We start from the raw sequence: 25,616 nt of genomic DNA, 5'->3' as shown, positions 1-25,616 counted from the left end.
TTCTATTTTCTTAAGGTTGTTAGTCTACAAAATAGATGTTATAGATTTGCTGAGCTGTGTAGACCTATATTTCAAATATTTTTTTTGTTCTGCGAAGGTTTGCTTGACCTATGCTAACAAGTACAGGTACTAAAGTTTATTTTCAGCCTCTTTGATCCCAAACATAACCCTTACTTCACTCAATTTAAATGTTATTTTACAGCTCAATGTTTTCTGGGGGATACAAGTTTTTGTTACGGAAGATTTGTAAGAATGAAGAAATCCACTGCAACCAATGGTTGATCGGCTGTACTTGAAATAGAATTGACACTCGGATGTATACTTTTTTAACAATTTTTTAAAACAATTTTTATGTGTTCAGAAAATTAAAAGTACTTTTACAAATATGTCTGCCATTGCCTCTATTCCCACCCACACAATTCATTTATCCTTAGATCTGCTTTCAGTTTATGCAGGTCTGCTGGCGCTGATCATTTTTCGGTATTGTGATTGCATTTGTAGTACTGCGGGGCTAAAAGAAGAAAATTGAAAGAAATCCTTCTTCAGTTGAACAGAAAGGTTTACAGTTTGGCTTGGACACGTGTGTAACACAAAAGTAATGCTGACATCAGCGGTCAGTCATCCATCTAACAAAGTTTGTGTGTCCCCTTTGCAAATTGAGATCAAACATTTTCTCTAAGTCTCACAATTTCAGCATGTCATAGGGCATAATGATCTAGTCTAGGGAGAAGGGAAACTGAACATCTTGGTTGTAAGTGTAACACATCAACATTTGTACAGGTGGCAGGTGTAGTTCAAAGATCAAGGCAGTACGTGGTCTAAAATAAGCATCACCATAAAAACAATAAGCATCACTAAAACTGATAGTATGACAAGTTGCATGGTCCAGTGCCTCTCAGTTTTCTATTACTTCTTATGAAAGACTGCCCTCTACTGTTCGTTTACATAATAACATCTACCTTATCTAACAGACTGTTTACCAGTTTACATGGATTAGGGGTGCAAGTAACAAATTATATTTACACTCGTTACTGTAACCGAGTCATTGGGGGAAGCATTAGCTTAGTTTGCAGGGGCATGGAACTAGAGGTTAGCGGTTCAAATCCAGCACACTGTGGTATGGTGTGTGGACTTATGGGTTGAAAACTTTATTGAACAACAATCAAGAGGTGTTCAAAAGGATAAAAAAACATAACGAAGCCCCAAGGCTTGTTTCCATTGCGGTCCTTAATGGAAAGAGGTGCTGGTTCACCATCACATCTCTCCACTAATGCATGTCCATAGGCCCAGTGTGTGTGTGTGTGGTGTGTGTGTGTGTGGTTTTTGGGTCTTTGTCTGTGTCATGAATAATACACACATATTCAATCACACTCCACCTGGTCTTTGAGTGCCGTTTTTCTTACATCTATCTCCTCTCTTTTCACAAATTTGTAAACTATGGCATTCTCCATAGCCATAGTGCTGTCACATTGATTCACCTAACTTTGCTCTTTCTCCTCCTCCTCCTTCTTCCCCTTCTTTATCTACAGTACCTTCTAAGCTTTTTTCAAGTTCCCTCATCTGCCTTACTGCTGAAACATAATACATTAGATTTTAAAAAATATAGCCCCATTTGGCATATTAAGGTTAAATTGCACAGTCTAGCCTACATGACAAGTTGGTATAGTATATATCATAGATGTTTTGGTAAATGGATGTACTTGCCACATGATTAGAACCACTCAAGTTATACACATTCGAGGTAATGAGCTTGAAGTGTAGGTCTTTCAACTGGAGGATGCATTGTGCCATTGCCATGCTGTCTTAGTTTCCCCACTAGATGTCCTCTTTGGTTTAGTTTCTGCGTAGTCTTCAGTATCTCTAAATCAGGCTTTTTATGTGCACCTGTTTTAATTAGTTTTGCTCATCTTCTGTGTTCAAGCTATTTAAGTCCCTTTGTTGAGTTTGTATCTTGATTTTTTTCACAGGAAAATAATCAACAGCAGACAATAAGTGAAAAAGGTTTGTTTGTGAAAGATGCAAAGACAATGGTGAGAGATCTAAAAATGTCAACTGGGTGGGCTTCTTTACCATGTACGGGTAAGCAATTCCAAAGATGAAAGTCAACAGAATGCTCTATAAACAACTGATTTTTTTGTTTACTAGGGGAATGAGGGAGCGGAGAGTGTGTGCCGGTGACGTATATGGTGTAATTAGCTCAAATAAATAAGGTGGTGTGAGTCCATGCAAGGTCTTATATGTTAAAAGAAGAACCTTAAAATCAGCTTATGTTACACCTCATCTCCTACTAAGTTAGGGTGAACTGTGGTAGCTGTCGTTTTAACCACACCCATTTGGTTTTACACTTCTACTTCTACTCAATCGGGCCTTCTCACAGCAGATTAATTGATTTGTCATAAAAGCACAGGTGTTACCATTAACACTAATGATGGATCCATTGTATTGTAAGTGCTGCAGTGAGAGTGAGCCAGCATGCACACTACCAGGAACCTGAAATCAAAGCAGCAAAATGGAAGTCAGCCGTCGTTATTTTATTATTTGCACTTGTGCTTTTCAAGTCAAAATGCCTTCCTTGTAAAAGGCCTGTAAAGTCTGCATATCCTTAAACATACAGCATGGTGTTAGGCCTTTTTCACAGCAGACATTTGGTCCCACAGTGGGAAAAGGACAGGTGTTACTGATATCATTAACAGGGCCTGAGTTCTAATCCAGTGTCCCAGTATAAGCCACGCCATTGAGCCAGCAGCTGAAGCATTTTTATGGAATTTCCCCTGATTAATTTACTTCTGTGCTTTCCTACTGTGAAACATCCTATTCTGACTTCATACATCTGCTTTATCCAGCTCACATTTTTGTTGCAAAGTAGCATAACTGAACACGTATTTGTTCAGTTGAATTGAGTTTATTTGTGTGCATTACATTTGTGAAAAGAAAATACGTGTTGATAGTTTATTTCAGAAGCTTGTTTGATATCAAGGAGTGATCAGTGACTTGTATGAAGGAGTAGTGTGTTTACAGTCAGGGTGATGGTATGCTTAGAGTTGGGCATCATTTGGTTTTTAGCAATTCTGAGATCAAGCTGGCACACATCCACCTTCTCATCCATTCTTCTCATCTTTTGCTGGAAAATGTGACAGCCTTTGGAGAAATGACAAATTAATTTTCAAAGTAAGTGTGCTGGAGCATCCAGTCCTTATATATTATTCTGTACACAAAGCTCAGCAACTTGTAGAGAATACTAATTAGCAAAAAACTGTTTTGTGTGTCTAGTTTCGAAATTGGTAATATAGAGGAACAATGACATTGGAAAAGTCCAATCACAAGACTTACTGGGCTTTATACGTATGCATTGAGTAATAGCAGTTGCTGGTTACTTCTTCTTAATAATACAACTTCTAGTTCTTTGAAAAGTCTGAAATCTGTGAAAATCCACTTTCAGACCGCATAATTCAGATTTGCAACTTTATGAAATTAACAACCCGACAATCACACGTTCCATAGCGATTGTTCCAGGCACACAGGTGTGACAATGAGCAGGGCTTCTATTTTCCACATATTGTTCCATTCTGCTTCACATCCCTGCATCTGCATGCAGTAATACACTGATTGCTTCTCTTTTGGCAACAATGATAGCTTTTTCTTTCAGAGATAGACGGCAGTAGTGTGACAAAAGTCTGCATCAAGTTCTACCTTCATTAGTACCATAACGTCTGTCCTTAAGATGGGGTTATGCTTGAAACGAAAGTGTTTGTTTTGACGTGTTGTGCAACCAGGTCCAACGGCAAAGTTGTTTTGTTCTGAATGGACAACTGCTATCAGAGAGGGGGCCGGACACAATAAATCATACAAATGGGGATAATAGCACACATTTTTTTGCATCTTTCCTGTTCCATGTTTCACTTATTTGCATGTATAAAAAGTGACAGAAGTACTTGTGTCAAGAATCAAAGAGAGCTTGAGCGAGAAGTTCATACCATTCCTGCCTTTTCATTTGGCCCATCAAAAATATGTTTTGGATGTGAATGTAGGATTGGGCGTGTTGGAAAGTTACATAAATGACTGGATGCAGTGCCCTCAATTCTGACTAAGACAGGTGTGGGCCAGCAGGTTTCATGGAGCCTTCTGACGCCTATAAAGTCTATGTTTTCATTTCTGAGGCCCTAGCAGATCACTGGCTGTGATAGCATCTCAAATGTTAGTGGCGGTTTACTTGATCACCTGTGATAATGGATCAGAATACATATTTTAGAATTTTGATCATATCAAGCCAGCAACTTGGCTGGCTTGATGTGAAGAAGCTAACTCCTTTAATAAGGGTTCCTGAAACTGTGTCAAACTTGTACAATAATTACTTTGGTAATGATTAATCTTTTTTTCTGGGTCAAATGTGATCCTGAGTGGGTTCCATAACTGACCATCTGTCCTGAGAGAAAAGGGTTTGATGTTTTTGTGGCAGCGTGGATGATAGTGTATCAGATAGAAAGGTTGTCTTGTTGACTTTTTAGGCAATATTTTGCATAGACCACACACACACACAATATCTAAAAATGCAGAAAGGGCATCTATAAACACAGCAAGTGGAAATTGTAGTTTCTACACTCTTTGAGTTTTCAAGATACCACTTCTGGCAATCAGTGTTTTTATACTGTGCGAATTAATCCATTTGTAGCAAGGTCTGTGTCTGACCATTCCCCAATGCATGCTGGGATGGGCTCTGTCTCTTATTTGAAGTTACAGTTACTGCTGACCAAAGAATGACTGTAGTCATTTACCTTGTGGCTTTATTTCTTGGAATTGGACTTACGTATCGGCAAGAAGCACATTCATACCTGTCAGTTGCCTGCTCTCGATCTAATAATAATAAATAAAACCAAATGTGATTAACATTTTAAAACACCAACTCAGATTATTTCTTTAGTTAAAAATTAGTATTGTGTATTGAACCACTTAGTAACACAACCCTTTTACTAGTTTACTTCGGTGGGAATGATAGATCAGTATTATGTGTGACTACCAGTGCATGTGTGTGTGTGTGTGTGTTGTCAAGGAGGCAAATCTATGTGGTCTGTAGTCTTGTTTACCTAACACAAGGGATTCTGGGTTTTGACAGCTGTCTCTAGACTGGAGGTCAAACTGCACACTCAGTGTGTCTGGACAGAAACCAAGGCAATAATCTTAAAAGTGTTATAATAAAATGATTGAACTTAATGTGACAGTGTGACTCTAATTATACCATCTGTAGGTATAACATTAAAAAAAAGAAAAAAAGAATCATGTATAGGAATGATGCAAGAAAGGTAGCCTACATGTTGAGCCGGCTTTCTTTTAGACATGCCACTCCCTAAGCACTCAACAATAATCCATTTTGTTCAAAGAAGGGGCACAGGGTGGCCGGGTTGGCATAGTGGGTTGGAGGCAAGTTCAACTCAGACCTGCGGCTCTTTGCTGCATGTCATTTCCCCTCTGTCTCCCCTTTCACGGCTTCATCTTTACTTTACAGAACTTAGTCAAAATCAGATCAGGAAAAGATTTATTGACAAGTAAGTAACACTTACAGTACAACGAGTTTGCCTTGGTTGTTGGTGCATACATAATCATATTAGTGCAGTCCCCACATCCCCACTGGTCCCCAATGTTTTGACGCAGTCGAAACTGACCGGGTCTTCCTCATTTTGCCTGAGGAAGACCTGGCTGGATCAAACGTTGCAGCACAGTAAAACGTAAGGGAGAATCAGCAGATTGTGGGCATCTCATTCTTTTTAGTTGTACATGATCCTATTAAACATTAATATGAAATAAACTGTCAGGCCCTCTACCCTTGTGTGGTGCGCTGCCTTGTCTGGCTCTCCCCCCCCCTTTCCCCGTGTGTTTTGATTACAGGAGTGGAGTCAGGTGTGCAGGAGTCACGGAGCCAGCTGCTACTCATCAGCCTCATCCTGCACTTCTATATATACCCGGTTCATTCCTACATTCTGCAGCAGATCGTAAACTACTCTATCCAGTCATTTACGCAGCCGGCCTTTGAAAATCTTGTTACACTCTGTACCTTCGTAATCCTGTATTCCTCTTACCCTAGTTGCTCGTCCTGGCTCCTGACTTCACTCCACTCCTGCAAAACACGGCTTTGGATTTGTGGAACTCCATCTCTGGATACCCCCTGGACCCTATTGGATACCTTTCCCCCTAAATCTCAAACTGCTGGATTTCCCAAGACCCCTCTGCCTGTTCTCTCAGACGTGGATCTCTCCCTGAAATCTGCCCTTAGCACATTGAGTGTTCAGTTTAATAAAGCATGGTGGCCCAATGGTTAGCACTGTGGCCTCACAGCAATACGGTTCTGAGTTTAAATCCAGGTTGTTCCGGGCCTTTCTGGGTGGAGTTTGTATGTTCTCCCCATGTGTCCGAAAGCCTCCATCTATCACCAGTGTGGCATACATATAGCCGAGGCTACCACACCTGCCTGCGGGTGCTCCGGTTTCCCCCACCATCAAAAGACATGTACTAGGTTCTCCAGTCAGTGCCCTTGATCAAGGAGCTGGCTCAGAGGTGGAGTTGGTCCCCGGGTGCTGTAAATGGCTGCCCTTGAGGTATGGGTTAAATGCAGACAATGAGTTTTGCTACATGAATGTGTACGGGACAATAAAGTAGCTTCACCTGAATCTTGTTTTGTTCACTTCCCGGTCTCTGTCTCTGAAATCAGCTAACCTTAACATAAACAATAAATACAGAAACAAATATGTACAATATAACTATTTGACATTAGGATACAAGAGGCTGTATGGATTAGTGAAGGATTTGCAAAAATGTTGAGTGATGTGCAAAAATTCTGGATGTAAAGAGTTTAACAGCAACATCTGTAGGATTTCTCAGTCAGTCTATTCTAGATAAAAAAATCAAAAAAATCTGAAAACTGTTTTAACTCTTACACTAGGTTTTCATAATGATGCTGAAAAGAATAAGAAATCGCATAAAATGTACAACTTAAGTCTGTGTTTTTTCTCTACAGAATTATGGGACTATACAGTTGCCGTCCTGAATCATTGATCAAACACGGGTTGTTTGCATGTTAAGTTATCCATGTCCAACATAGGTTTTGGGTGTGTTGTCTTTGTCAGCTTGAAAAACTTGCTCCTCATATGCTGTGGCTACTGTTATATTTCTTTGCAAACATAAACTGCAGTGGAATGTAACAAACCTCCGCCTATGTTGTTGGGTTGTGGACAGGCGTTCAGGCAGAAGTAAAACATCACAAACTGAAATCTGAATAGACAGAACAGGTGAGGGGAAAAAAGGAACACTCCTCATATGGTTGTTTGTTGGGATTGAATGAAAGAAACAGAAGCCAAATTGTGACGATTAGGTTTTACAGTCTGTTTTTGCAAAAAAGCAAAGGTAGAAGACACAGTGTGTGCACCCTGTTTTCACTGCATGAAAGTCTGGATTTATTGCAAACCCAGTTACAGTACGTCACTGGTATGTTCAAAAAATAGCTGTCACTATTTCTATATGGAGAGATAGAAGTATCTTGTGAGTGCTAAAATGTGCCTTAAAATTAATTAATTCTATAAATTAATAAATATGTACATTAGTTCAATAAAAAAAAACATGTAAAAATGATACTTGATGTGATGGGTCTAAATTATCTCGTAGAATTTATCTAAAACATAAACATGACCAGCGTTCTAAAAAGAGCATCGTGTAAAATTTAGTGGGTAGGCTATATCTACATCTTAAAGCTGCACTAGGCTAATTCATATTTTTATCCTAATGGATCAAATATGTGTAATGTGAAAGGGGTCATTCATAGCGATGATGGCACAGATCAGTGCATTCGTACAAACGGGTCCAAATGATATAGTAAGAAAATTTATGCAAACCAAAACTTATGATATACTACAAATTAGGAGACCGCCGGCTGGTCAAGTGACGCCGGCTGGCTACAGGCTTCATGACGCTGAGCGCCAGGTACTAGAAGTTTAGGCCGCTACAGAGCTTCGCTACGCCGGTTACAGATCTCCGACACAGCTCGGTCTTATCAGCGGCAGTTAGTAGATGTCACGTCGAAAATGGGTTCCCGGGTACAGAGCACTGCGAGCTCCCGCTCATTTCGGCAGATATTACGGTTAAATTTAGACTACAAAATATATGCGTTTTGTTGCAACAAAAGTTGTGATTAGGCACCAAAACGACTAGTTTAGATTAGGAAAAAGATTGTGGTTTGGGTTAAAACACTCCAAAGGAAAACGCATTTCCTGGGTGAAAGTCTATATTTTTCCCTGGCTTTAACATCCTGTGTTTTAACATCCACTTGTCCACCCCAACCACCTCCCTACTAGGGCTGCACAATATGAGAGGAAATATAGCATATGCAATAACGTTGTTGAATATCCTGATAACAATTTTACTTAAAAAGGAACAGAAACTGGCATTCAGTTCTGCTGCTTTCGGCAGATTATTCTGCTTTAATCCAACAAATAGCTTGTTAAATTTAAAACAAATTAAAATATGAATTATTTCCAACATTCTTTTATTTAAAAAAAAATGAAGTTTGAGTTAAAAGAATGACTAGTCTATTGTGATACGTCACAGTCTTACGATGTATGGTTATTGCGCCAGTTGATATCGCGATACCGATAAAAAAACGATATTAAATGCACATGATGTATTATGCAACCCTCCCTACATGGCAGGCTGCGTTCGTAGTGGCCGTCAACGTGGTGCAAACAGCAACAAAAAACGTGCAATGCTTACGAATTACAGTGCTTAACTTTTCATAACGAATGGTAGGCTATTACTGCCAACTCTGCAGTTCGAATCAGCTCTACAGAGTGTTTCTGGCATCTTTCAGCTCATTGTTTGCATCGTCAGAAGGATCTACTGCATCAGTCATTTCAGGCCACATTTGATGATTTCCATAACTTTTGATGTACCGTGTGCTCTTGCAAACACGTTCTTATCTGTGAAAATGCCACCTGCTCTGTACTCTGACATTCAATTATGTAACAACTATCGCTCCTGGAATTTGTTTCTCAGGGTAATAGAAACATCTCCATCTAAGTGTGTCTGCGCGCAGATGATAACAACGAAACAAATTAAATGAAAGTGAAACTATAAGGTGGGCTGAGGGACCATGGTTACGAATGGAACGGAAAACCTTTGGAAAGTTTGAAGGAAGCCAGTCTACCCACAAGAGAGAAACTTGGCTTTTTTGCAGGAAACAAGTAAAATGCTGTGCAATAAGGCATGTTTACGATTAGCCTACATGTACCTCTTTTATGCATTCCATACTTTGTTTTAAAATTTACAATGATTTTTTTTTGCATTTGGATTGTGTATTTTTTTGTAGAACTTTGAGATTATCCATTCAAAATAAATTTAAAATTGAAACATTATATTGGTGGAAGTGTTCAGATCCTCTATATGTAAAAGTAGAAATAGGCTACATTATAATGATGAAACACTTCACCTTCCATGAGTAAAATGTAGCCTACTTAAACTATCAAAAGTAAAAGTTCAGATGTAGCAAATGGCTCCCGTGACTATTGTAAGTCTTGATTATATTTGAGATTATTAGATCGTTCTGACACATGAATGCATAAGCAGCATTTAACTGCTGCAGCTGGCCGCAATGTGACATCTAAAATCTGAAAAGGGCTGTAACTTTATTTCTTTTTTATAATATAATATCTTGTATTATGTAAAATATAAATCAGAAATGTTTTTCGTAATTTTGTATCATACTGGATAGCCTATTCATTTCCAATCTTAATATTCTAATAGCCTAAAACTTTATAGTTATCGTTTTATCAAGGCCTACCATATTCCAATAAAGTGCATGACATTGGTTGCACTAATGCATACAATAGTTATTTGTCCTTTGAAAATATTTTAAATTGCTAAACATCTTAAGGAATGACAGATCCAACAATTGACACGTTTTCTTTGAGTCGTCATTAGATTGTGTTAGAGCATTTTAGGCTGTGCAAACGTTTTTGACCGCCACCCCAAATATTTTAAAACCCTTCACCTCCCTCTTCTCCTCTCCTCTCCTCTCACCCCAGCTTCTGACCATCCCCGCGCCTGCATGCGTGTCTCCTCCTCCGCCGCCTTCCCAGCAGCCTTCCAACCTGATCGGTCCCAAAAAAAAAAACAAGGTAAAGCCTGCATCTGCATGTCAAAACCTACCAAGTGCCATCATCCATTTCTCGGCTGCATCTGTCATTCATAACACATTCTCTATTTTATGATATGTGGACGCCCCCGAAAGCCTCCATCTATCACCAGTGTGGCATACACGTAGCCGAGGCTACCACACCTGCCTGGAGCAACGCATTGTCTACCTCTACCTTGACTGGGACTGCTAGAGAATTCACGTTATCATCAAATCCCACTGTAGCCCATAGAATATCGGATGCAATCACATCTGATTGCACTGCTTGCAAACTGTCTGCAAACACACCACAAAGCCCACATCACACGGGGTTGTGTGAGGAATCGTTGCGGCATGCTCTTGTAACAAAAGAATGAGCAACACATGATACACATGCGTTAATTTCTCCACTGAACACGTGTAGCTTCACATGCATTATGTCGTTTAGGTTTGATTACTCCCATGTTACTCTACGTATGACACTCAAGTTTGGTTTATAATGGCTTTTATTTTAAAATGCGTAATGACTCAGGATTGATAGTCTACTTAATTGCTTTTACATATAGCCTAACCGGGCAATAATTGAGCGCATGTTAATAGCATATAACCCAATAGGGTGCGTGTAGACAAATTGGTAGCCAACAGCAACCTTCGAGTGTCTCTGACAGGTTGTGTGCCGCTACACAGGGAGCCATCAACTGCCGCCTATTTTAGAAGTTGAGAAAGGAGGGGCTTAACGAGAAGTTGTTGTGCTGGCTGTGACCGAAGAGGAACGGAAGACCAAGGTGATGCAACATCCAATAACCCAATATTGGCAGGAAACATCACAGCCCGAGGAAAGAGCACTGAAGGCATCTATGCGAGCTCGCCTCCACGGTAAGACATCACCTCCTCATGAGAAGAAGATAGTTGTTTTGTTTTCTAAGTGAATAATAATAATGCGCTGGGGGGGTCACTAGACTGTACGCTATAATGTGATTAAAGGAGCAAGTTTATGTTTTCTGTTAAGGGCTGTTGAGACCGAATGATCATCTAGGTATTAGTAACATTCAACATGTGTCCATGAAGTGGACGTTCAGTTGTAATAAAGGGGGTTTCAGCAGGCAGACTGCGAGTGAAAACAGTTATTTTATCTTAGCGGGGTGAAACACGTGGCACCGGTTGCCCCCCCCCCCCCCCCCTCCCTCTCTTGTTGTGAGGGAGAGCAAGGTGGGGGGTTGTGGTGAAGGGAGGCATTTCCGCATTGAAATGTCTGCTCTGAACACTTCCTGTCATAGTAGACTGTCATTGATGCGGTAGGCTATTATGTAGCCTATCAGTAGCATAGTTTGCCAATGTTTCATTACACATCCTCTTTTATAGTATTTCTAAAATAGCTTAGTGCTAATAGTGACTAACCTACAATACATTATACGTGCTAATATTATAGGATACATTACAAAATTGTATTGAAAATCATTCTAATAATACCAAAAATTATATTTGTATATTTTTGAGTTGATGAGTTTGGCAGAATAATTGATGATATTAATATTTGTTCTATGTGTTTAAGTTGTATTCCTGTGACATAGCCAAGTTGGTTGCTGCCTGGACTGAACGGTAAAAATAGGTTATGTCAACAGAAGTTGGGCATGCATGAATGGTGGTAATCCTAGCTGCCGACACCACCAACCCCTTGCTACCACATCCCTGTGCACAGGAGGGGCTTTCTTTCATCCAGCCTTTGAGTTTTCTGTTTGCTTTCCTTCTACTTGTGTAACCTGTAGGTAACACACCATTCTGCGTGTGTTGAAATGCCTGTGAGTTAAGTATCAGCATCTGTTGCCAGGCCGTAACTTTTAAAATTCTTCCAATTAAAAATTACACTTTGAATAAAACAAGTCGCCACAGATTGCCAAGTTTTAGTATGTGCATGTCACATTTTAGAAATATTGAGTTTCTATCATTGATGGGCAAATGACACCAAAGCTTGTTTCACTCCTGTGAGCACTCTTTCAATTATAGTCTGTAGAATCAGAATACTTTATTGATTGATCCACTCCGGGAAATTGTTCGGTTACACTTGCTCACAAATTTAAGGCATACAGAAGAGTAAAAAAAACAAGTTAGTAAGTGTATAAAGTAACAAAGTAGGTTTCAAATCCTTTTGTGTACAAAGTGCATCATTCAGTCTAACAGATTAAGTGGCCAGGAATCTGTTGCATTTGCACTGTAGCATATTTGGAATATTTTTTACGCTAGAACTTTCCCACGGCATGCATCAGACAGTTTTGACAGTAGGCTCCAAGATATTTCATTGTTATTTCTGTGAAGCCAAGTCTGGAGTTGTGGAATTCAGATACTGTGTGACTAGGGAAAGAGGAGAATATGAGGTTTAGAGATATGTTTACAGAGTTGAGAAAATGAGGAGAGGAAGAAGTGATACTGTGTGCATAACTGCAGTAACGCAACCAAGTCAGTTGTAGTGTCGGAGATCTCTGTGCTTAATGGACAGGCTCTTAGATCACACATCTTCAAGTTTAACACAGTGATGCTATGTTATGCATGACTGCTTTCTGTTTAACCCACTGTGAGGAGAGGAAGAGACAGGAGAATGGTCAGAAATAACAGGATTGAGCTATATGCTGCGACCACTAGGTGGCCCCAAAGCATAGTTAGGCTTAGTCGTTCATCTTCCTCTTGTCATGAGAAAATAATAACACCTGTTGAGAGCGGTAAGCAGCTACATTTATTTTCTCCCCTCTTCTAAAAATAAAATAACAAATGTTATACAAACGGATGCTACACATCTTGAATATCTTACAACTGTTTCATATTATCGTATTTCAGGTAAGTAAAATAAAAATTAGATTAAAAAAAGAAGAGGAAATAGGATTGTGCAATTAATCGAATTGTCATCTCAATTTTGAGTTCAACGATCCCAAAAATCAAATTATTTTGGTTTTAGGTTTTGGAAGTGAAATCTTATTTGGTCTCGTGTTTTAGATGACACGTGCTATTCAGCCCCTCCCGAAAGCTAAACTCACTCAGCCAATAGTCAGCGAGGTTGTGTTTGTGGTATCTGGTGACATTTAAAAAATCCCCCATTATTTAATTTTTAGGGAAATTCAAAAAGTTCAATGGGGAAAGTAATAAGGGACATTTCAGGGTTCATTTGTTTAACTGTTTTTTTAAAATTCAATACATGCAACATCTTTCCAGAAGAAATGAGTAAATAACAATGCAATGAATATAAAACAATTTAAATAATTGTGATTTCAATATTGATCAAAATAATTGTGATTATGTTTTTTCATAATTGAGCTGCCCTACTCTGTGAATTACATACTTACGATATAGAAAAGGATATACAATTTTTAAATTGTTTTGATGATATATATTGTAATATCACCCTGCTCCACTTGCCAGCCAAAGAACCCTTGTAAATAGTGGCCATGCTTAGTTTGCAATGCTACTTAAAACAAGTGGAATGTAACTTGATTGTATGTTTTGTCACTCATGTCAGTCATGCTTACAAGAAAATAACCTGTAGGCATGGATATAGGCATGCAAGGCTGCAGGAACATAACATAACTGTGTAATGCAATGTTCTTACTCATACTGACTGTAGTTTTCCTCACGACAAATCTCTATTTTGTAAGATTCAGTAAGGCTGCACATCTGATATTATCTGATATTATGTGGGAAACACTGCAATAGTTTCATTAGAATGACATAACATGAATAACCAATTGCCTACTAAATGTAACGTGAATAAAACTAACCTTAACTCCCATGATCCCAAGCAACTTCATGACGTCATCACACAGTCCGTGTTTCGATTGGAGAACCTAAAAATGTAAAAATGTCCGACCTCACGTGAAGGCAGCGGGAAAAAAGAAGAAGAAAAGAGATGAAGCGATAGATGGCACGACTTTGCTTTGTTGCAGGACACAGGTCACCTGTTGTTAGGCAAACTCCTCGGCAGTTCAGGGCTTGTGTTTAGTTTTTTTTACCTCGATAGTGCTTAAAACTTTTTTTGTTGCAGCAAAAGAGGCAGTGATGTTTCCCGTTTACTGTAATGTTACCGGGACTATTATGTCTAGATATGGACTGATGAGTCTGATCTCCTGTTACATGAATGTCCACCTCAGGGTGACGTCGGGTCGCTCTTCTTCAAAAGTTGAATCGGTCTTAACTTGCTGAAGGCATTCAAAATGAAAGGAAAGACCTGCGTTTTTGCCGGACTGTCTAACTAGTAACAATGACCAACGCATTGTTCGTGAATGAATGCTCAGCCAGACAGCGCCTTACTAGAGCATTAGTGTTATAAACGGTCGTACTATCTTTACCTTTATCAAATGGCCTGAAAACAACACCAGGCTGCTTCAGTCGAACCACACAGACCTGTACACACATCAGACTGCTCGCTTGTAACTCAACATTTCTCCATTCTTGGCTGAATGGACAACATCTAGTGCCTTAATACCAACAGAACACCACATTTCAGCGTACATGCACGTTCAAAACAACAACGAATGTTCGAATCCCAAAATTGAAAATCTAATACCTATCCATCTAAGGAATATTTAAATATTCAGATCCAGCCCAAGTCTGTTTGTAATAACCACATCTGTTATATGCAAACTTCATACTGACTATAGTTTTACTTGAAAGCACAGAAAAGACGTGGAAATGTCACTTTTACAGTACGGTACCGTTTAACTCACATTTTTGCAAGGGAGGTTAGAAATACTTCACATTGTTTTGATTTATTTTGTTCTGGTAGATTTACGGCTACAGATTATGTGTTTTGCAGCACTCTCCTCCCTTTCCAATGGTCTGCAGTAACAGTCAATGTCATTTGAATGCTATTATTAAAAACAAATCCTGATTTGTGCAATTCATTTTAAAACCCCATATCTTATCATTCCCAATGCCATTGCCTTATTGTAAGAATCCTTATTTTTCAGCAGTCCAAAGTGAGACATAGTTTATTGGCTCTATTTACTGGGTGCTGAAGCATAGTTAGTGCAGCTTTGAGTGCTGTCACAATTTCTGAACTATATTTACCTTTCTGTGCACAGTGTAAAAAAAGAAGCTGTCTATCATGACAAAACAGAGCTTGTGGAGTCCCAATCATACCGCTGCATATTTACATTACTGATAATAGGCACCACTGCTTTGCAAGCCCAACAATATGATGCATTGTTAATAGCAATAACGGATGCTATTTTGTCTTGAACCCGCTGTGTTGTGCACCCTGTGAGACAGGTAGCCGAGGGGCCCCACACTGCTACAGTGCAGATGTAGAGGGAACACAGAGAACAGCTTTTATAATTGTGAAGAGTACATGAGGCTGTAATTTAGATCTGATTGTGTAAATATTTTGTGAAAGCACTAATAGTCAACCCTATAGCGGCGCAACATCCATATTGAGATATTTGGTGAAACATATTGTGATATTTGAGTTTCTCCATAGGCATACAGCTGCAAGTGGGTAATTCTTGTTTATACATTAAAAGGTAGTTGCCAATTTAGGCATGCAAAGGCCATACATTGGTTGACCATTTCTCAAAATGGTTGCCAATGGTAACCTGACAACTGCTACTGTAGCACCCTGGCTTAGAAGCTAATTGCTTGTCCTGGAACATCCCTCATAACTAGGTCTGGGTACCAAATTCAATACTTATTAGGCACCAACCAAATTGACTCTAAAGTATCAAGAATCTAAAAATACCTTGTTATTCAATACTTGATTTCAATACCTATGGAGTAAATCTTATCAGCCTCGGTGAGCCAATAAAGATGCTTCAAACCAAGATCTAATTATGTTTATGATTGGCTGTCTAACGTTTTACATGTCGTAGAGACACATAGGAAAAATCTGTTACGCAGAGACGGGCTCACATAGTAGGAGCTGCAAAATAGATTCAAAGATTTGTGCCTGAATGTGTAATGTTGTAATTTCTTTTTCGTTTCATAAAATCGGAATCGGAAGAAGTATTGTTTAGGAACCCATACAGTGTTTTCTTTATCAGTGAGGGCAGGTCTGTTCATACAACGGCTTTTTAGGAATTCTTTGACTGGGTCATTTATGCCTGAATTCTCCGCCATCAGAGAAACATCAGAGAAGTCGGACTCAGTTGTTCAGCTATGCCCGTCACTGTATCTTTAGTTCAAAATGCTGTTGTCATACAAGTAATTCATCATTTTTGTTTACTGTTGCTCACCAGGAAAGGAATGACTCTAACCTGCGCCAATCTGATTGCGTGCTTTGAACGGTCTGGTACACCTGAGTACTCTGTCTTCAAAAGTGCCACGAGGAGTGCCCCTTCTTGCTCGGTATGGGACATGGGTTGGGTGCTGCTCGTTGAACATGGGAGATAAGTTCTCTAACTGCTTCCACACAGTCACCACACACCAGATCTACTGGTGCTTTGATTAACAAACCATGAGGCTAAGTAGTTACCTGTGTCGGTAGTGATGTCAACACACTGTCAGCGCACACTTTTTCCCTGTCCTGCTCTTGAGAAACAGGTGTAACTACCTGGGACCTAAGTACCTAAGTTTAAAGTAGTAATTACAAACTATACAAATATTCTGTTACCATCAAAATACCATTAACATATTACCTAAGTAAGAAAGAGTATCACAAAAAATATGTACTTAAGGTATTACAAGGCAACAATATAGAAAAGATATTTGAAACTGGAAATGATATTTTTGGAACTGGAAATGATCAAAGCAGTTTACTGTCAATCAACTAAGTGCTTTAAGCAACTAATCATTTCAGTTGGATTTGTAGGTCTATTTTTTGGGCAGCTTGATAACAATAAAACATATTTCATAAACATATGTTTAAAAAAACAAATTATTGTCTTATTCAAAATATGTCAGATTATAATAATATCTAAAAGCATCTGTCAAAACTTATTCTAGGTTTTGGAGATTTTTCGATTCTTATCTAAATGTTTACTCTCCTGAGATAAATTGTAGCCCAAATATTTCTCAGTTGTCTGCCACAGTTAATAATTTATTCTTACTAACCTTATGTCTTTACCCAGACAAGAACATCATAGTGCCAGCATGTCTGTTTTACAGTCCTGTCCTGTCCTGATGGTCCCATGTCATTTGGAAAAGTGGACTTCCTGCTGGAAGTTAAAATTTGGAAAGGTTAGCGGACATTATTACGAAAATATATACGAAAAGATGGTTGGAGACTTACAATACCCTTGAGAAATTCTGATATGGGTGTATCTTTTCATTTTGTAGGTGATCGAACCAAAATTGGTTGTCCTTGTCTACAGGGATAGAGAAGAAAGCATTACTGATATTAATAATGATCAATACATGAGTTTGTCTTTGTTCTCCCCTGTAGGGGACCTGAAGGTTTGGCATGCGTCCTCCAGTTTGATGATTTGCAATACACGTTTCATTTATTGCTATCTTTGCAATCTCCACGCTCTTCACAATTTGTCACAAACCTTCCTAAACCCTTTCTTGTTTAATTTTTCTTCTTTTTTTGTACTTTACTGTTGTACTTTAACAATTTTCATCAGCTTTTGGCATTTGGAACAAAAGGCATGTTTTTACTTAATTGGTAAAAATGTATCACTTAAATGTTACTCGGAAAAAGTAAAGAAGTACCGTAGGTTAAATATAATTGACTTCTGAGTAAAAGTAACTGTTAAATGTAACTCCTATACAATCCACCAGTATTTACACTTTGTGTAGACTACAATATACACTAGTGAAACAACATAAGGTCTCAGAGATATGATCTCTGTACTAACAACAGTAATATCAATAGATACTACATTATTCTAAATCAAAAGTAGATTTATCTCTCTCTCATCTGTGAAGCCGCCATGTGCCTGTGCTACAGCAGCTCCGACTTGTCCGACTCCTCCTGGCTGGGAGTGGCTGCTTGTGAAATCTGAGCCAGTTGCTTGCTGTCTCTCGTCCTTGGCTGTCTTTCGTCCTTTGCTGTCTCTCGTCCTTGGCTGTCTCTCTCTAATGCTCTTGCTTCGTCTAAGCTTTCTTTTTTCCTGTCATTTTTACAACACTTGTTACCCTTTTAATATACAACGTAACTATATCTTACGGTTTAAAAGGATTATGTTATGTTATCTCCTACCGTTTATAAGAATTAACTTTAACTTATTATATCCTACTTTTCATGTATGGTTTCTTTACCTCATATAAGACTAATCTTTAATTTCCCTCCTGAATTATGTATGTATGGTGGATAACTCCATGTATGGAGAGACACTTTTATCTAAATCAAGTGATTACAATATTTGTGACTGCTTTTTTTATTTTTTCCTATTTTTATTTTATTTTTTTCTTACTGTGTACTACTGTCTCTCGGAGTACCAAGTTTTTTTATTACCTGTATCCACCTCACATAGGCTATGGACTAGTGTCTCTCATTAGACCCTGAATATTCTTATTTTAGGAGTCTCCCCACGAGACAAGGGACGCATTGTCCCTCTCCTGTTGACCTACTGTACTTATTATTGCTTTGTTTCTCTGATTGTCTTTTTCAGTAGGTAAACACAAACTACATATTCACCTGTAAGTTGTACAGTTCCTACAGTGTCACTGAAGATTGAGAATACCCTAGGCATTAAAAGACATCATCACCGTTTTGTCTTAACCTAGCAGTCGGTCCGGCTAGAAATAAAATGTGTCTCACCTGGGGCTCTCCAGTGGTTCTGTCCGCTGTTTAAAAAGAAGATGCCGTTGTTTAAGAAGACACTGAATGACTCCCCCGTGTTTTAGGATCCGAGGCCTGGAAGGAGGGAAGTATTGTTGGGTTGTCAGAATAATTTCATTATCAAGAATAGACCGAGACCACTGAAGTTATATCAAAGTTCATTTTTACTTGTGAACACAGTTTCCACACTAGAGAATAGTACAGAAAATGCCCAACTGGAAGCCCTCAACAGCCACTTATTTATACAAAGTGGTTGTTGATACAAAGTCATAACAAAGTCGATGTGGTCAGTTTATCTCATTGGGTCTGGGAATCTCCTCCGCCTGCTCTGCTCCCAGAAACCTCCTGTGCCTTCACAAGGACAGACGATGGCTCCATGGTTATCTCGTTCAGAGTGATCAGTAGGATATGGAATTATTTTGCGAACAGTTACAAGAATAAACAGAAAAATGATTATGCATATTTTCAGTTGTGATTGAACTGTATTTTGTGAGGAACTATAGGGCACTTAACATGTCAGACCTTAACAGGTCTACAAAATGAATTTTTCAAGAAATTCTTCATAGGGAAAACAAAACCCAAGTGACTATGTCTATAGACTATTTCCAATTTAAATTATAATACACTAACTCACTTACCGTTTTAATGTTTCCAGATGTTTGATTTCAGGACGATGAGCTGACAGAACTGACAAGTTGTCCACTATAACGGACCCACCGTGGTGACGTTTTTTGTGGAGCAGTTTGTTTAATAGTCAACTTGGAAGAAAGTGAACTACATCAACACAACAGTATGTGTTAAACTGGATGGGCCAAATAACATCTGAATAGTTCTACTTATTGTTAAATTGGGATGTGAGCGGCAGCCAATGGGGCGGGATAATTTAAAAGGCAACTGCGACTATATTGTGCGTCTGCCCTATTTCTGCTATCGTAGCGGCAGAAATATTGCCTTGGCGGGCCACGCCAAAATCAACATATAGAGGAAACACTGCGGTAGTGAAGTCACGGTATTTGTATCGGTACCGGTATCGAAAATGTTGTGAACGAATGAACGATACCCAGCCCTACTCATAAGAGCTAACGGACATGTAAGGTCTCAGAATGAGTTTCATGTAACCTCTTATGCCCCGCCTCCTGGGATGGCCCAACAGACTTGGCTCAACTCGTGCCTTGTGTACATACACTAGTCAACCAGTGGGCTAGAGTCTGACTGCTGTGTTCACACCAGTTAGTTTCTTATTGCTGAGCTGGTTCCCCTTTCTGATTTCTTCAAACACCCGCGGATGGTAAGGTTCAGATTTTAACCTAGTTTTGTTTCTTACCATCTTTTCATTAGTGTGCAGTGTGCTGTGTATGATGGATGCCCCGGGGCATGTTTTGAGTCCCTTTTGGCTCTGTTCATAAGTGTTTGTATGTTTGTAACACTGAATAGTAGCTATATTTGGCCACTTTCTCTTCTTTTGCTGGGATGCTTTTAGTACACCGTCTAGGCATTTCATTATCTGAGACAGTGATAAAGTCAGATGAAGGGAGACATGCTGCAGAGTTACACAATTAGACACACACTCCAGTCTCCACATGACAACTCAAGTTATGTAATCGGATGATTTAAAATGTTTTAACACACCTGAAAGAAGTTATTAATCACTCATTTGATCGACAGAACATGAATTGGCAACTATTTTGATGATCTTTTTTTTTCTTCAAATAAAAGAAATTCAAAAATTACCAATTTTTTTTGATGTGAGGATTTGTGTCTTTTCTCTGTTTTTTATCACCTTGAATTTAAGGTTGGGTTTTGGACTTTTTGGATGGACAAAACAATCAATGCAAAGATGTCACCTTCGGCTCTGGGGAATAGTTTTTTTTTGACAAATTGATTCATTGAATAAATAATCTGCTGATAATTGGTAATGACAAGTCCTTAGCCCTAGTTTTCACCCAGCACTTTTCAAAAGTTCTCAAAATAATGCATGCATTCTTACAATAATATCACATCATTATTTTAGACGATCAAAGTTATCACCAGTAGAATATTTCCTGGGAAAATTTGAAGTAACTCGCCATCATGAACATTTCAGAAACATTTTAATCAACCCAATGTATTTTCTGCAACTTTTTCTCAATCTAGGCTGTTTTTGAGTGTTCTTTCCCAATTTGGCGGTCATACAGCAGTAGTCAGTGAGCAGTCTAAACGTTACCCTAACAGTTAATCTCTTTACACAAAAGGGCACTTTGTTATGGCAGCTGCTTTACAAAATGCAAATCTGCTACTACATAGTTCCTAAGTTCTTTCTCTGCATCTTTTATTGCAGATTTCTCAGAAGTGTATTTTCCAGCTCATAATAACCTCTTTGGATGTAGAACTCTGAGTGCAAACTGTTGATTTGTGTTTACATTTTTACCTTGAATCCAATCATGTACAAAGAGGGAGGAATTGTTTTGCACATGGCCAAGGGGACAAGTAACTAAAAAGTGTTGCCTTGCCTCCCCCTTCCCCACTCCCCCCTGTCCCCTCCACCCCTCTCTGCCTGTCACATGTTCTTTTCACAGCATAGAAAAGTTTCTGGATTAGGGCAGAATTAACACAAAGCAGCGACGCCACTCCAGCTACACTCGCAAACAGCGCAGAAGAGGCACGAGGGGGACTGAGACACTCAAGCGAACGCCACCTCAGAAAACTTCAAACTCTGACAGCGAGAGGAAGACGAGTCCATCCCACAGAGAGAGAGAGAGAGAGAGAGAGAGAGAGGCGGCAGAGGCAGAGAGACGGCAGCAGAGAGGCAGGGGATCTTTGCCGACAAGGTCCTGAAGGATGGAAGAGAAGCAGTTTTCCGGGATCCTGGTAAGTTTCACTTTTGTTCAGTGAACACACACATACCCACACACACCTTTTTAAAAGCAGTAACACAGATCTGAAAATACAAAGTGATGTCCTACATGGATGCAGTTCACTGGTGGGATGCAGCTGCTGGAGCACCAGTTGAGTCAACCCTCTTTTCCCCAATTTAAACACAAGAAACCAGGGGGCTTAGTTTCACTGTACTTTATAGTTACTCACAGGACTCCCAACAGGCTTTCATTTTCTTATTATGTATGTTTTTGGAGGGTTGTGCTCTAACTTGATTCACTCTTGTCTTTAAGATGCCCTTCTTAACCTTGGAACACTTTTCATGCGCACCAAATCACCCAACACTTTAATCTTTGAAAGTACGAAGATCCATGTATTTGGACTCAGTGATAAGTCTGCGTTTTCCTTCGGAGTGATTGTTGTGTCGGTGTTTGTGTGCAGCTGGCAGAGCTGTCATCGCCTGCTGTTCACCATGGCGCTGAGCACTCTCCATCAACCAAACACTGTCCTTAAAGTCTCCTAAATCTGTCCTAACTTGCAGTCCTACATCTCATCCTTCAACTCTGCCTTTACAGTACCCAATTTATCGAATCTTTGCAACTCTCATGTTTTTTGGTGTTCTCCGGCTGCTGGTAAGAGATGAGGCCAAGAGGTAAATGTGTCAGTGTCAGTCCTGAAGCTTTAAATAGAGGTTTGGCATCATTGGCAGTCAGGTCACTTCTCTCTCTCTCTCTCTTTCTTTTCTTTTCCCTTCCCTTCAGTCCAAGTTCTTCAGTCCGTCTTGAGACGGCGATAAAGTCAAACTCAGAGCTCCAACTTTCTTGTGACATTCTCGCTCATTTGAAGCGTCGCTTCCCTCCCCGCTGACATTTGTCCTTTTGAGATGCATATCCACGTTAAACTGCACAGTCACTGTCTGAACTCAAGCGGAGGACGTTATTGGTCGCTCCTTCTCTTTCTTCTCTCACAACATTTGAATGTGGTTGGACGAAGAAGATTACATTTTTTGTTCCCAGGACTTTTTGTGTGGGTTTGTCTGCGTTTGGCGCTCAGTGACAGACTGCCAATCAATCGTTTGCATTGTTATGCACTGCTGGAGAGTTGTGAACAAGTTTAGTAATGCCTATCTACCTGATTCTAATGTAATAAAATGATAGTCACAAGGAGGGTTTGAATTCTTTACTCCATGGAGATTTGTTGTGGTTATGTGCCTGTTGTTTATTTATTTTTTTTTGTCTCTGTGCTGATTATCAAGTTTTTTTAATGCATTTCATACACTCAAAGGTGTCTCTGAGGAAAGTACAACAGAACTATCATGGGACTGTGTGTCATCTATAAAGACTGCCATCACTCCTCACAACCATTAGGGGCATATAAGCCAACAATGAGTGAATGAGTCAAGTTCAACAATATCTTTGAGCGTTACTATGTGATTAGATGAGATATTTTGCATATGACAGCACAGCACCTTTCCAAATACAAAGTGTACATGTTGTAGAAAAAAAGTCCCAGTGGATTTTTGCAAAGTTGAATCCTTTAGTTAAAAGTTTGTGCCCCTTTTTTAGTGGATGTTATTGACTCAAATGTTTGAAAGCTACTCATTAAAGATAGAAAGTCATGCATTCCACTTCATAAAGAGCTGTGCCTTTTATTGTTGGGACGTAAATTACCACGTCAGTCCCACTTTTTTTTGGCCAGAGTGTTGTTTTATCCCCATCAAAAATGATTGCGTGTTTAATTAAGCCACAGCAGCTGTAAAGCCTTTGTTTGCTCTCAAAATCGGAGAGTTTTGGCCGAAGATGCCAAAGAGCTGCGGGAAGGTTGTACAACTCCAGCAGTGACAACAGAAAAGTGCTCACGCACACTTAGACGCAGCTCGCGTCTGGTGATTGATCACTTAAAATGGCTGGGACTGTTGTCCTCAGCAGCGGTAGACAGTTATGTCAGTGATGGCTTAAAGACATCAAAAAGGTGTGTGTGTGTGGTGTGTGTGTGTGTTGTGTGTGTGTGTGTGTGTGGTGTGTGTTGTGTGTGTGTGTGTTGTGTGTGTGTGTGTGTGTGTGTGTGTGTGTGTGTGTGTGTGTGTGTGTGTGTGTGTGTGTGTGTGTGTGTGTGTGTGTAGAATCTTAAGACAGTGTTCTCTCATCGTTTACTGTCACTTAACTTTCTTTGAGCTTGTTTCTGTCTTCCTCCTCATCTTTCTGTTCACATTCATAGAAAGATTTGATGAATGTATTAACATCTTTTATTCCTCATTTTATTGGGCTGACCTTTTAAGGTGGAACAGCAATTCTCATTTTTTGTGACAAGCTGCTCCTCCATGCTTTGCTTTAGTGATCTCTCCCTCGCTGTAAACAACAACCACTAAGCTTTAATTGCGCGAAGACGCTGCTAATATGTAAATGAGCGTATGGCGTCATTTTTACTTAAGCGCGCTTGAAACCCAGTGAAATCCCTGCCCTTTTACTGTTGTGTTTTCTCTACATAGTACAACTTGTTTTTCTAAGTCTCTGCCCTTTCTTTGCTGTCTGGAGCGATGTATTTATGCTGGCCCAGATGGTTGGTGGATGGACCCGTCACCGTAAATCTCGTGACACACAAGGCGCTCGCTTCCTGCTACCGCTTGGCTCGGCTGGTAGCCTTCTGCCGGGACTCTTTCTGTCCAGACTTAATTCTTCTGCTTGTTCACAGCGTTCAAAGGGAGCCCCCTCTCCTCAATCTTCCTGCGTTGTCTTTGACTGCCCTGGAAGCCACGGATGAGCAGATGGGGCCCTGGCTGTTACCAGCTTTTCATTTACGGATAGCTGTTTTCTTTTTTTTCTTTTCTTTTTATACTCCTTAGTAAACATTTTAAAGACGAGTCGAAAAGACGTAACTGTTTGGGTGTGTATATATAGGGATGTGAGAGTAGGAGGAGGAGTTGGACTGAGGTGTTGCTTATTTGTCTGCTGAGTGCTGTGTTCATATGCCTGGCTGTGCAGACCACTGCTGCCCCTCCATCACCATGAAGGCCAAATGGAGGAAGAGGTCACGTAAGACTGGCCTCTGATCAAAGATTAACATTGGCAAGGCTTTTAAAGTCCGCCCGAGACTTTTCATCTTCACTTTGTAAGATGTTTGGAGTAGCGGATGATAATTATGAATTCTCTTGTCGGACACCAGATCTGTCAGCAGTGAAATTACAACCTTGATATTCTAAACGCAACGTTAAAACCTTTTTTAAACAATATGACAGGATACATATGCATTTTCAAAATTTAATTCTACTTCTACTTATTAGTTCTAAAACGTATTTAAAAAAACAAAAAGCACCTTCATTTTCACCAGATTTGGGCCATAAGGGCCAAATTCCAATTTGAGTCTTTTAATATTGTAGATCTCATCTAAAAAAAGTTGTAAAAGCTGCAATAATGCAGAAACAGTCACTTTGTTAATACGCAGGATTGTGGTTTTGTGATTATCCACATAGGGGGTGTGTGTGTGTGTGTGTGTGTGTGTGTGTGTGTGTGTGTGTGTGTGTGTGTGTGTGTGTGTGTGTGTGTGTGTGTGTGTGTGTGTGTGTGTGTGTGTGTGTGTGTGTGTGTGTGTGTGTGTGTGTGTGTGTGTGTGTGTGTGTGTGTGTGTGTGTGTGTGTGTGTGTGTGTGTGTGTGTCATTTCCCAGGGGTTGTGTGGCTAATGTGTGCTGTAGGCTGTGAAGTGGAAACTAAACGGAAAGAAATAGTGGAACCCACAGCCACAACCTCCCCAAGGTCAACACACACATTACAGTACATGAGCACATTCACATCACATATTTTAGGTACTCACTGATAAGTAAATGCACATACACACACCACATTTTATAAAATAATAAATACACAACATGTTTGGTAACTCTGTGACTTTTGCTCCGAAGCTGTGACAAAACTGCG

General features: G+C 39.6%; 1 protein-coding gene across 2 annotated transcripts in view; it reads left to right on the top strand.

Annotated features, from left to right (window-relative positions):
- The first annotated feature begins 10,826 nt into the window (after window positions 1-10,826).
- The window catches only part of slc6a9 (solute carrier family 6 member 9), a 73,172-nt gene continuing 58,382 nt past the window's right edge, over window positions 10,827-25,616 (top strand). The window contains exons 1-2 of one of the 2 annotated variants that reach the window (XM_032532215.1): window positions 10,827-11,026; window positions 21,407-21,698. In XM_032532215.1, coding sequence (XP_032388106.1) covers window positions 21,669-21,698 — 30 coding nt within the window. In that variant the 5' untranslated portion in view covers window positions 10,827-11,026; window positions 21,407-21,668. Of the gene's footprint in view, window positions 11,027-20,118; window positions 20,140-21,406; window positions 21,699-25,616 lie in introns of those variants that run through there. The other variant, XM_032532216.1, reaches the window with a different exon arrangement.

Source organism: Etheostoma spectabile, chromosome 12 (assembly GCF_008692095.1).
Source record: "Etheostoma spectabile isolate EspeVRDwgs_2016 chromosome 12, UIUC_Espe_1.0, whole genome shotgun sequence".
Taxonomy (NCBI): domain Eukaryota; kingdom Metazoa; phylum Chordata; class Actinopteri; order Perciformes; family Percidae; genus Etheostoma; species Etheostoma spectabile.
Note: the sequence above shows the minus strand (reverse complement) of the source record. Positions and strands in the feature narration are given on the sequence as shown.